Source organism: Arvicanthis niloticus, chromosome 1, assembly GCF_011762505.2.
Source record: "Arvicanthis niloticus isolate mArvNil1 chromosome 1, mArvNil1.pat.X, whole genome shotgun sequence".
Classification (NCBI taxonomy): Eukaryota; Metazoa; Chordata; class Mammalia; order Rodentia; family Muridae; genus Arvicanthis; species Arvicanthis niloticus.
Window position 1 is genome coordinate 50,717,390 of NC_047658.1, and position 13,492 is coordinate 50,730,881.

Sequence of the window (13,492 nt, forward strand, 5' to 3'; positions counted from 1 at the left end):
AAAGGTGTATAACCCCAAGGACAGAGAATGTGGACTTTTCTTCCCGCCCAAGAAACAATATTGCCATGAAGCTCTCATGACCATGTGGCCAAATCCCTCCTCACCTGGTCACACCATTCTCATAACTCTTTCCAACCTGTAAAAGTTACAAGCAAGACTTGTTACCACAGTTGGGCATAATGGTGCACACATGTCATCCTAACTCTTAGGGAAGGAGAAGGCCAGCCTCAGCTACATAGTGAGATTCTGGCAAAGGGTTGGGGGAGGGGGACAGAATGGACAGCATTCTCGGCAGCCCTAAAATTAGTAAAAGTAGCAATAGCATTTATTCTTTATTCTTCCCAGAATAGTGGCTCTTATCTATAACCCCAGTCCTAGCACTCAGGAGGCTGAGGCAGGAGGATTTCCAAGAGTTCCAGGCTAGCCTGGGCTATAAAGTGAGACACTGTCTCAAAACGAAACAAAGAGGGAAGGAAGAAAATTAAAAAGGAGACTTTAGCAATCTGCATAAGGACGGCCTTCCTGGCTACCTGTATCTCCCTCACTCGACCTCCACTGCTCAGATCTTCCCAAGAGCCACGGGTATCAAGATGCAACATTATTTCTATGATATCTGAGTATCCAGGGGATCCTCTCCAAGAAGAGGAACTGGACTTAGTCCTAAAAGGAAACATTCAGTAGTAACTGCCACCTTGCTTAGTCAGTATTCTATCCACAAACAAGTTCTTGATCAATTAGGAACCAATACTTTTGACGTAGGAATAAATATCTAAAACTTTGTGTGGTGATGCATGCTTATTATACTAGTACTTAGAAGACTAAGGCAGGAAGATCAGAAGTTCAAGGTCATCCTGGGCTACATAGTAAGTTGAAACCAGCCTAGGATGAATTATACCCAGTCTCAAAATAGATATGATGATAGTGATGGTGATGGTGATGATGATGATGGTGGTGGTGGTGATGATGGTGATGATGATGATGGTGGTGGTAAAAATTGGCTTCATAAATGCTCAGGTTCCTAATCAGGTCCAGTTAAAAATCGGCAGCCACAGGGCTGGTAAGGTGGCTCAGCAGGTAAAGGCATTTGCTGCCAAACCTGACCACATGAGTTCAATCCCCAGGACCTATACAGTGGAAGGAAATTAACCAACCCGACAAGATGTCTTCTGACCTTCACACTCACACCATAGTGAGCACTGCACCCACTACACACACGCTAATTAATTAAATGTAATAAAAGCCACCTTGTTACTGGTAGCGCCCACACGAAGCACGCTTCTGACCAGGGCCACCATTTTGATGCGGCTTGGTATCACTTGAGAAGCTCCTGAGATGGATCCTGCCTGGGCTCCACAGCAGGCTGTTCTGAGGCTGTTGGTCTGGAGAGGAACTCCACCATTGACATCTTTTCAGAAGTCTTTAAAAAAAAAATGAACTACTCCAGTGGCTAGAAAATGTAGCCATGGTTGAAAAATACTGCTTTAACCAGATTTCACATTGGTTCTCACCGGGCATCCCACGCTGGTCTCATAGCAATCCTCCTTGCCTCAGCCTCTCGAGTGTTGAAATCACAGGTGTGAACCAGCACACCCAACAAATAGATAACAGCAATTGATAACATAATAATAGATATAATAACATATACCTCCATGACCTCATTTCACCAACCAGTTCATAGGCAGTTATTAACTCTTTCAACCGGCAACTAGCTGAATTGAAGAGGCAGCCCACTGAAGACACATTTAAGATCAACTTTAAGATAGAGCAGTCTTAAAATGCATAAGTAGCAATACCCTACATTTAAGTGTAAAGATCACTCTTTTAAAAATGCAAATTGATATTGATAAAGACATATTTATAATCCTTCTCTCTCTTTTCCGTGTGAAATGCTCAACCAGAAAGTCAGAATCTAAGAGTATTTAATGGGGTCAGAATTTTTTTTTCTATGCTTGACAAAATCTTCCATTCTTGTCTCTGGAAATTCATGCCCAGGATCACCCAACAGAACTGTACAGGCTATATACTGAGTAACTTGGAGAGTGCTATAGCTACTGTAGGAGTTTGTTTGTTTGTTTGTTGAGTGATGAACCATTTAGTTGAGCTGTCACTTGAGGAAAACCACCAGCTGTCACTCTCCATTCAACATTTTTCCATGAGCCATTAAAACCTCTTGTTACTTGGAGGTCATGAACTCTGATTTAAGCCAAACCTGGATAAGACCTGTTCAAAATGGTGGCCTAATGTGTCTGGGTTAGATGCTGAATTGGTCATTTGCAAGTCTGCCTCCTTCAGGCTTTACTAGGAGGCCCAGAGTTTTGTTTCTCCCGAGTTAGAGATGTTGCTTGGGGGTCTTACTCAAGAGGCAAACGGCACGGCCCCCACTCAATTCTATATTCAGTGACTATGTATAAGTTTTTGGGATGAAAGCATAAATGGTAACAAGATTCGGACAGTCCAGGAGCCAGGACTCCCTTCCACCTGGGACAGACACTCAGCTTCCTGTTTCATTTCTGTCTCTTCTCCATCTCTTCCGATCTCTCTCCTAAACTTACCAATGTGGGCAAGCCATTTGTTTCCCTGGCTGCCAGCAGCATAATAGTGTCTATACCACTACACTGTGGAAATCATAACTTAAAAGGATGTCCACAGCATCCAATCTCACCAAATATCAGTCCCCTCCTTCCCTCTCTTATACCATAGAGGCTGCCATGACCCAGAGCCATACCTCCTTACACCTGCTACCACCTTGTCCAGAGCCCCCTAGAACAGTGGTTCTCAACTTTCCTAATGCTGAGACCCTTCAATATAGTTTCTCATGTTGTGGTGACCCCAACCTTAAAATTATTTTCATTGCTACTTCACAACTTTAATTTTGCTACTGTTATGAACTGTAATGTACATCTCTGGTGTGCAGGATATCTGCTTTGTTACCTCTGTAAAAGGATCATTCAACCCCCAATAGGCTCACGACCCACAGGTTGAGAAACACTGCCCTAGAAGGTCCCAGTTACCTCTTAGCCCCAATAACCAACAGATGTCCCAAATGCCTGGTAAAGAAAGAGCTATGCAATCAGGTCCAGAATGGCTCTTGCAAGAAGAGGCAGAGGAAGTAAGGTGATCAAGTGCTTCTGAGCAAACCACATATGGGATACTACACTCTTCCATTGCTATTACTCTACAGTATAAAACTCACTTGGCGTCTCTAATGTACCCGGTACTATACAGTTCTTGGGACTGTGACTCTTCCTTATCTTGGTATCCAGGCCTGAAACAATTCTCAAACTTCATACCCTGGCCAAACACAAAAGGAAAATAACCCAACTTCTCATATCCCTGGCCAGACTAGAGCCCTCTCTAAGCTTCTGGGACAACCAGAAACCACCTGGCCTGTCCTCCACCAGACCTATTCCTTTCCTGCCCTTTGTGTCAAGGTTGGGGCCAAGGACCCCAGAGTTGATGTGTGGCTTTTTTCCCTCTGAGGTCACCCCATCCCTGCTCTATACAACTGCTTTAGCGCCTCCATTTGCTTAACCCCCTGCCCTAGTGCTTCCGGTCTCCCATAATGAAGCTAATGGACAAAAGAGAACACAATTAGCTTTCCTGAAGCTGGAGAGCTGCCCCCCAGCTTCCACCTTGCCGACTGACCTGACCTATTGCTGCTACTGCTGCTGCTGGGAATCCTGGTGCATGCTGGGAAACCAAGTGCATGCCGGGATTTCAGTCAGTTCCTCCATGCATTTTGGGGTTGCTTGGAACTGTGAGTTTCTAATCCATGGCGTGTGCATCTTGAAATGAAGCTAAGAACTTCACGAGAAGAAATGCCAGCAATATGGAAAAGAGGAGCAGCATGGGCTGAGCAAGGTACCTAAGAATCGGAGATGCTCAAGACACAAATTGCATGGACTTGGCCAAGAAGACCCAGAGGAAAGTGTATTGCTATCTAGCATAGAACTGATGTAAAAGTCTAGATTCCTGTTATGGTCAGCAATGTCTAAGTCCTAGGATGAATTAAAGTCATATTCTGAAGCCAAGGCTCTCGCTCATCTTAAGGAGGCCACCCATCAGCATGCTACTGGATCCTGGATCTCAAGTAAGCATAATTGCATGTACCAAGAATTAGCCTCCTCCAGGTTGGAAATGCAGCTCACTTGACAGAGTGCTTGCCTAGACTGTTAAAAGCTCTGGTTTGATTTCCAGCACCATATAAACCAAGCATGAGAGTGCACACCTGTAACTTCAGAACTCAGGAAGTAAAGGAAGGAGAATCCGAAGTTCAAGATCGGCTACGCAGCAAGTTCAAGGGCAGCTCTGGAGTTATAAACATGAAGACAGCAGAATCCCTACCCACCACCCCCAGGCCTCCTGGCTTCCCAGAAATGTGCAGAAAGGCAAGTCTGAGAGATTCAGTTCTCAATGTGGCTAACTGTTAATTAAGGCAAAAGCTAATGACTTACTAATTTGAGTCTTGCAAAGAAGTTCATCCAAAAAGAATGCCTTGGAAGCAGAAGAGCAGAAAGGAGGAAGAGCCCACCTCTGACAAAGAGGTCTGGGTACCCAGCTGAGTCTCAGAGTCTGCATTCACTAACAGAGTTTCTCATGCTTGGCCAGATGCCCATCTAGAAAGTAGAATTCATTGAAGATGCCCACCTGAGGCTTTAAGCTGGAAGGAGATCACAAGGGAAAATGTTGGGTAAGGGTTTGTTCTCTACTCCGCCTCACAAAAAAAAAATAAATAAATAAAACCCTCAGGCTTCATTTTCACAAAAACCCTCAAATCTGATTTACTGAAGACAAAGACACTATCTACAACCTGGGAATTCTAATGAGTTTCCCACAAAATTCCCATGTGGCCATTTTCTTCTGAGGTTCTATATATCCTCAGAGCACTTCTAGATGGCTCATTCTGGAACATGGTTTTGCCTGCTTTTCCTTGTCTCACAACTATAGATGAAACCAGGAGACATGAGACTTCTAACCAAGCTTTAAGAATTTCACTTCCAATTTCTTTGTCTACTACCATGGTCAAGGCCAATCCAGACGTCCAGCTTCTTGAAATATTCACAAGAGAAGGCATCCTGAAAGAACTCCATTCTCAGGCTCACAAAAGACATTTGGCTTCAGAAGCACCAGATCTCTCCAACCTGGAAAAATGGCCCCAAGGCTTCAAGATTGCCCATCAAGAATCACACACATCCAAGGAAAACTGTCTGGTTCTTTGTTTCAACAGTCCAAGATGGCGGCACCAGAGGCGGTGGCGGCGGCGGCAGCAGCAGCAGCAGCAGCAACAGTTCTCAGGAAAGAGAAGCAGGGCTGGCCACCCATAATGAAGCCATGGTGCTCATGAATTGCCAGCAGAGGTCCTAATGGTGGCCCTTGGTTTCTTGCAGACATTGATGAGTGCCTTTCAAGCCCTTGTCTGAATGGAGCCACCTGCGTGGATGCCTTGGACACTTTCACATGCTTATGCCTTCCGAGCTACAGAGGGGACCTGTGTGAGATCGGTACGGCCGTCTCGGCTTCAGCTAACGTTACTAACTGCTGAACTCCTCCTCCCTCACCCTTTCCTTCTAACCACAGGTTCCAGGCCTGGGCTGAGGCCCACAAGTCTACCTGGAGAGCCATTCTGGGAGACTCAACTGAGAAGCCTCTCCCCAACCCCCAATTTTAACTCTTGTTCTTGCTTTTTCCCCTTGGGGACCTTCCCCTGAAATGTTGGCTGATCTGACAGCAGGAGACATGTATACTTTGGGAAGTGGGGCTCGGATAGCCTTGCAAACACTAACCTTTTTCCAGGGCTTGCAGACTTGCTGGTGGGACCACAGAGCCCAGTGCATGTGTCCCGCCAGAACGACACAGCATCAGTCCTGAAGGAAATTGTGGGTAGGCTCAATGGGTTCTTGCTCTACTGATGGCCACAGATCTTCTCAGCATGATCATGGGCACTGTCTTGCTGTGTTCTCTGTGGGCGTTTCATGTCCTTTCCATGACCCTAGGGGAGCTACAATACCATGCTAACCAAGCTGTCCTCTTCTTCTCCCGGCATGAAGGCTGTGGTTGGTCAACCTGAGAAGACTTATGTCACCAGTATGCTCCAATCATGCATGAACAGGGACTGTGCATGCCATCCCTCTCTCCATCACACCATGGTGGCTGCCTTCCCAATGCTACACTGGTCCATGCTTTCTTGCTCCCTCGTACAAATCAAAAGGCTAGCCTGGCAGAGCAGTCTTGTTGCAAGGTTCAGGGGCTGAGTTTCCTCTGATGGACCTTGACATCACCTCTGCTTCTGCATCTGTGGGCCAGGAGCCCTAGACAGGACCAGGCTGACACCCAGCACTCTCACAGATGGTGCTTTCTAAGCTAACTGCCAGCCTCTCTGGCCTCAGGCATTCCCAATGCAGAAAAGGAGGCCCGAGGCATTAGGATGCTGGTAGCAATGGCTCGTAGAAAGTTGGAAGTGTGCCTGGGCTGAAAACCCGTTTCAACAAACTCTCGTTAGAGAAACTTCCAGAAAGCAGCTGAAACTCCTGGTAAATCTCCCTTTGAGCCTGAACAGTGTGAGGAGGTAATAAGAATTACACATTCTTTGGAGGCATTGCCAAGGGTACAGCCAATGAGGAACTTAGGGTTTCTGCCGTAAGGCTGGGACACTCATCTTCCCTGTGGCCTCCTGCCTTCTATCTGTACCTCCAAGAAGTCAGGCGCATGGGGTCTCAGCTGGGCAGGAATAGACAGTACAAGGATTTTCCCTCCAAGATGCCACATGGGAGAAAGGTCTGGAGCATCCACACAGACAACAGCTCTGGAACTCATCCAGAAAAGGGAGCCTCTGCTGCAACAGGGGCCAGGTTCAACGGGGGGCCAGGCTCAACAGAGACAGGGTTCAACAGGGGCTAGGCTCTGCATCCTTATAGACCAGGAAAGTGGTTGTAGAGCCACTCACCTGAGCCCCAGGCCTGAGTGCCAGAAAATCAAGGCTCTGTCACAACCTCGATGCAATGCCTCATGGGATCTTGTGCCTTATCTCTAGTTTTCTAGTCTTTTTGGAAGTCTGTTTTATGTTCACTGCCTCTACTGGCATGGTCCGCCCAACCGTGCCCAGCTGCTTCCCTCCCTGACCCTACCTGCCCAGCTCAGCCCTCAGTTTCTGAGGTGGCACAAACCCTGGTCCACAGGCCCAGGATGGCATCTCTGTCTCAGTGCTGAGCATCCTCTGAGGCCTTCTTGTTTATCTTGACCCTTGAGGAGGGCATTGGTAGCAGGGGGGACCCTCTTTCCCCTGGCCTCTACTCCACCTCTTGCTTTTCCAGCAGCCAACCTTCTACTCCCCCTCTTTCCTTTTCCAGTCTTGCCAAGCACCCACCCCTTAGCCCAAGGAAAACTCCTTCCCCTTGGAAACTCCCTGTCCTTCCTAGAACAGCCAGACTATTGAAACCTAGTTTGGAAGCTGCCACTCATCCTGAGATATCTGTGGCAGCTCTCTAAGACCCAGGGCCCTCTGCTCCATATGGAGGTTCCAGGTAAAGACGGAAAAAGAGATGGATTTAGAGTTCCCTCTGTCCACTTCCCTATTGGCAGATGTTTAAGTACTGGCTCTCACAGAGGAGGAGTCCTGATGGGAGGCTTCTTTCCAATCCTGGAGTAGCAACCCTTCCACCAGGACCAACCTACAGTCATCCACATGCCGACACTGAAGGCAGTTAGCTCACAGTCTCCTCTTCTGATCCTGATGAGCTGGCTCCAAGATGTCCCCTTCTCTGTCCCTAAAAACCACTCCAAGACTCCGGACCAGGCCCTCCTCCAGCACACAGCATCTGTTTCAAATGAGGCCATGATGGGGCTCTGCTAGAGCCAACTCAGGGACCTGGAGCAGAAACACTTGTCTAGCATGCCTGAGGCCCAAGATTTCATTCTAGCACTGCACAAAATAATTAGAGTTAAACTAATAATATAACAACAGCAACCAGCTCAGATCCAAGGCCTAAAGCTTGGTCTTCTTTGGATTCCCAAGAGAGCTATTCTTGATGGTCTCTGGCCTCACATAAGATTCGGTGGGGAAGAGGGTACCAGCTCCATCATGCCAATCCTCTTCTCTGACTTCCACCTAATGCTCACAGCTCCTTTTCCCAGAATCCCTCAGAGACTCTGAACTATGTTTTGCCTTAAATTTCAAAAGCTCCCGTCAGGCTGTCCCTTTGTCCCCTAACTCTGCCCGACCCTGCCAGGCCTCCACTCACCCACACAGGGCATGAATCCATTCATAAAAGGAAATCTTGGGGGCCAAGGTGCTATCTCAGAGAAAGAGAAGATCTTTCCCAGGTGGCATGCACATGGAGGCTTCCAAAAGTCAGATGTTACTGGCTTCCTACTTGAGCCTCTCTCTAGCTGAGCCTGTTGCCTCCCTCCAGGGCAAAACATTTAAGGTGGATTAAACAGAGAAGTCTATGCCACAAGACCCAGGGCACAGCATACTAAACATAGAAGTCCATGCCACAAGATTGGCAGTGACCCACAGTCCCAACTGGTCTTGCCCCCTCTTCAAGTCCCTGATCTGTGTTGCAGACCAGGAGCAATGTGAGGAAGGGTGGACCAAGTTCCAGGGCCACTGTTACCGCCACTTTCCTGACCGTGAGACCTGGGTGGATGCGGAGAGGCGGTGTCGGGAGCAGCAGTCACACCTGAGCAGCATTGTCACCCCTGAAGAACAGGAGTTCGTCAACAGTGAGTGTGGCTGGGGCTAAGGGACATGACAGTGAGAGAAAAGAGTCTTGCTGGTCAAAAATGAGCAGACTGGCAATCAGGGTTGTAGCTCAGTGGTCAGCGTGTACCTTACATGTACAAGGTCCAGCATGGCAGGAAGGGAGGGAGGGAGACAGAGCCAAAGAAAGAGGGAGCAGATTGGGTACACTGCAGGGCAGGGAGCTGAAAGATGATCAAATGTTCCCACCACCACTTCCTCAGAGAAGAAGACACAGGTCACTGGGGCCAGCAGCCCCAGCTGACCCAGGACAAACCCTGCCAGTCAGAGCCATCCCAGGCTAACCCTGTAGCTATCACCTGCCTATACCAGCCTGAGAAGGTGTTCCAACATATACCACAAACATGCATGTCCTGAGACCTTGCAAGGTCCTTAGAAGCCAGTGGCATGCTGCTAAGAGCCACTTGCCTCCCTCCTCCCTCTCCATGAGTTCCAGCCCCCAAGGCAGTGCACAGTATCCAACATCAAGTACAAGGCTATCTTTCCATTCCAGAAAACGCTCAGGACTACCAGTGGATCGGTCTGAATGACAGGACTATCGAAGGGGACTTCCGCTGGTCTGACGGACACTCCCTGGTGAGTTCCCAGAGAATACGGGGTAGGAGAAAGGCCCCAAGAACAACATGCATCGAGTTTGATGCAAACTCACTGAGCAGATGCTATTCAGGCAAGCTCAAGCAGGAACCCTATAAGGAAGGGGTCATGTCTCTTTCCTCTGTGTCTCTGGAGGCTGGCCTGGAGCTAAATAGACTTCACAGGAAAGGTACAAGATGGGAGGAGCCAAAAGAAAATAAAGGTGTGACAGCAAGCCACTGTGAAAAGTGTATGACATTTGAGTTTCCTATGTGCAAAGGACTAGTGTCTACGCAAGGCATAAAATACAGAGATTACCTAGACTGTGTGAGCAGTCAGCTACAGGTCAATGAAAAGCTGAACTCTACCAGGGAATGAAAAGGACCAGAGTCAAGCTATGTAACCAGATGCCTACTCTAGGATCCATAGAGTCCAGGATGCCCCTGATCAGATTAGAATCCCAGCAGCCTTTGCAAGTGCCTTACAACCCAGATGTTGGGTGAAATGAAAAAGGAGATGGGGGGGGGGGAGGGCTTATTGGGAAGAAAGTGTGGGTCGAGCCCAGCCATACTGCTTCAGCCTTTCCCTTACCATTTCCTTACCCTCCTGTCCACAGCAATTTGAGAAGTGGCGTCCAAACCAGCCTGACAACTTCTTTGCCACTGGAGAGGACTGCGTGGTGATGATTTGGCATGAGAGAGGCGAATGGAACGATGTCCCCTGCAATTACCAGCTGCCCTTCACATGTAAAAAGGGCACGGGTAAGAAAGGCTTGGGGGGAGGTCCACGGGGTGGAATAAAAACTCCAGCTGCAATCCAGCCACTCACTATATGACCTGAGGTGAATTGTCTCCTAGCTACTGGGGGCTATGGGAGCATCCTCAAGAAGCACATGGGTGCTGATGTGAGGATGTCTCATGGTACAGCATCACAGGGCCAATGACAAGAACAAGATGACTCCTGGGGACCTTTCACAGGGACAAAGAGGAGATGAAAGCCATGGGCTAGAGGATAGAATGCTCAACACCATGCATATGTTGGTTCCTGGGATGTCAGCAACAGAAAGTCACCCATAATGGCCCCTGGTTGGACCACCCTTTCTCTGAGGCTCCAAAATTGCTAGTCACCAAATCAAAGCTCTCAGGCCTGGATGCTGCAAGTTTAAGGCCATGGGCACCACAGTGCTTAGAGAACCTAGCCTGGTGCTCCTGCTCACAGCCTGTGTCCTCGGGCCTCCTTTGGGCCCCACTTTCCCTGACTTTAGATATTTTCATAAAGAAGTCACAGGTGTCTTACTAGATGGTCCTCTTTCCCCATCTTTCCCCTCCCCTCTTTTATCTTCTCCCCATTGTTCAAGCCCACTTTTATATTTCCTTCCTGCTTCCCAGTGCCATGGAGGAATCTGGATGTTAGAACTGAATATCTCAGGATTCTTAGCCCTGCTTTTTCCCAGCAGTCCAGGCTCAGCACTGGGTAGAACAGCCTAATCCCTTTCTCATCATACCATGGACTCTGGGATAACCTTGTCTCTGCCGACATGGGCCATCACAGATCTCATGAGACCCCTTCCTAAAAGGAATTTGTTCCTCAGTGGCCTGTGGAGAGCCCCCAGTGGTGGAACATGCCAGAACCCTCGGGCAGAAGAAGGATCGTTATGAGATCAGCTCCCTGGTGAGGTACCAGTGTACTGAGGGCTTTGTCCAGCGCCACGTGCCCACCATCCGGTGCCAGCCCAGTGGGCACTGGGAAGAGCCTCGAATCACCTGCACAGACCGTGAGCATTGTCCCCCTGGTCCTTTCCATGGCACAGAGTCAGGTTCCACCAACAGGGCCTTCTCGCTCTCCCCAGAACATAATGGTAGCTGGCACTGTTCTGTAGGTGCCATACCATGCTAGAGGCTAAGCCACACTAAGCCACACAGGGATGGTAATAAGGGTTTCTCCACTGGTCCTTACCACAGGGGATGCTGCTGTTCCCCCACAGGAGATAAGAAAGCTGGTAGCCTGGGCTGGGACTGTCTCCCGAGCCTAAGGAAGTTTACTGAGAAATCCGACCCAGGGGAGCAAGTTGGGAGCAGCTTTGGGTTACATTCTGAAGTGCACAGGGAGGGGCTCCTGTCCACGTGGGAAGGTTGCGCCTAAGCTTCCTGCCTCCCCCCTCCTCACTGTTTATTTCCCACCTCCCTTTTGCTGCAGCCAACACCTACAAGCACAGGCTACAGAAGCGGAGCTTGAGACCCACATGGAGGAGCCGCCCCAGCATGGCCCACTGAGAGGAGCTTCCATAATGTGCCCAGGATGCTGAGCCCAGCAGCCAGCCAGGCTGACCATGCAGCCCACCCACATGGAGTCTTCCTGTCGCTTTTTGTCATATAAGGAATCCATTAAAAAAAAAAAAAAAAGGAAAAAAAAACCCACATTGTGCGTGCCCCATTCCCCGTATCACCCAAACTGCATCTAATTTATCCCCTTCTTCCCCCCACCCCCACCCCCCCAAAAAAATGCCAAAGCAAATTCACTGTAACCCATGGACTGAATTTAGAGACATTTCTTTGATTTCCCACCGTGCCTTTCCAGGGATCAGTGCAGGGTCAGGGTGAGAAGTAAGGGGTTAAATTAAATAAAGAAGATTATTTTTTGTTGTTGTTTCTTGACTTTGCCCAAGAACAGTACAATGGTTGCTTACTTCACCTCCAGGGAGAGCTAGGGGGGCAGAGGAGGAGCTGGAAGGAGACAGGACCAGGGAGGGGGGAGTAGGGCGGCCGCAGAGCTTGAAGGACTCGGAAGAGGCATACTACAGCTTAGTGTGTTGGACAAAAGGAATCGAGGTCTGTGCCATCTATTCGGGAAGGAGCTTGGGGCAGGGGCTTTCATTCAGGTGTCATTTCTCGGCTGGACTGGGTAGGGGCACTTCCTTCCCAGGGGTGCTCCGCCGTCCCCTTCCCTCTCCCCACCCCGGGACGGTGCAGGCACCAGTGTTCCGTGCACCTATTTATATTTTTGAAAACTAAAGATTATGATAATTATAATAATAAAGACATTGGAAGAGATCTATTTCTTTTCTTTTCCTTTTTTTTTTTTTTTTTTTTTTTTAATTCTATTCTACGTCTTATTTAAGCAAAATCTGACCATGATCTGGGACCTCTATGGAGTCACACTTTGATCACATGACTCCAAAATGGTGTGTGAGTCCTGTGTGTTCTGTCTTGTCAGAATAACACTGTGTTTGATGAACTCCGTACCTGAGTGTGTATGAATTCAGTCTGTTTGTGTGAACACATATGACCTATTTGTGTGTGTGTGCCTGAGTGTGCTTGTCCCCCTGTGTCTTTCAGTGGTTCGGGGTGCAGGTTTGCAGGTGAGGCATGATGTCTCAATGAGCTGAGACAGGAGCACTGAAAGCTTGGGGCCAGCCTGGGCTACATAGTAGGACCCTGTCTCAAAACAACAAAAAGAAGTACTCAAAAAGACTAGACGCACCAGACTTAAAAGGCATGGCCTGTAATCCCAGCTACTTGGGGATTGAGATAGCCTGAGTAACTTGGTGGGAGAGTGCTTGACTAACAGACCTTCTTAGGTCAATCTTCACTACCAAAACAGAGTAGTATGTCGCCTGAAGGGCTGGGATAACCCACTGGAGTGAGGCAGGGGAACTTGAATTTTTAAAACTTCCCAGGGGCTGTTAGTCATGTGTGATGGTGCACACATGTAGTCCCAGCACTGGGGAACAAAAGGACTGGAGTCTAAGGCCATCCTTAACTATACAGAAAGCTTGAGACCAGTTGGGGCTGTGGGAGACTGTCTCAATCCCTGCCCTCTCCCTTCCCCCAAAAGGAAACTGACTTAGGGGCTGGAGAGATGGCTAAGGGGTTAAGAGGGCTTGTTGCTCTTGCAGAGCAGCCATGTCGGGTGGCTCACTACAACAGGTGATTCTAGTTCCAGGGGATCCAATGCCCTTTCTGGTCTCTACAGGCTTCTTCACATTCATGCCCATACACACAATTACATGCATGCACACACACACATACATACACACCACACACACACACAGAGAGAGAAAGGCACACATACACACACAAAGAGACACACACATATACACATACAAAGAGATACATATACAGACATGCACACATGTGCATTTTTTTTAAAAAGAAGAAAAGA

The 13,492-nt window shown here is 48.4% G+C and overlaps 1 protein-coding gene across 3 annotated transcripts in view; it reads left to right on the forward strand.

Moving 5' to 3' along the window:
- The window catches only part of Acan (aggrecan), a 62,865-nt gene extending 50,484 nt beyond the window's left edge, over nucleotides 1-12,381 (forward strand). For 2 of the 3 annotated variants that reach the window (XM_034518534.2, XM_076936158.1), the window contains exons 13-17: nucleotides 8,563-8,721; nucleotides 9,252-9,334; nucleotides 9,948-10,092; nucleotides 10,923-11,105; nucleotides 11,528-12,381. In XM_034518534.2, coding sequence (XP_034374425.1) covers nucleotides 8,563-8,721; nucleotides 9,252-9,334; nucleotides 9,948-10,092; nucleotides 10,923-11,105; nucleotides 11,528-11,604 — 647 coding nt within the window. In that variant the 3' untranslated portion in view covers nucleotides 11,605-12,381. Of the gene's footprint in view, nucleotides 1-5,387; nucleotides 5,502-8,562; nucleotides 8,722-9,251; nucleotides 9,335-9,947; nucleotides 10,093-10,922; nucleotides 11,106-11,527 lie in introns of all 3 variants that reach the window. The other variant, XM_034518531.2, reaches the window with a different exon arrangement.
- The last annotated feature ends 1,111 nt before the right edge of the window (nucleotides 12,382-13,492 follow it).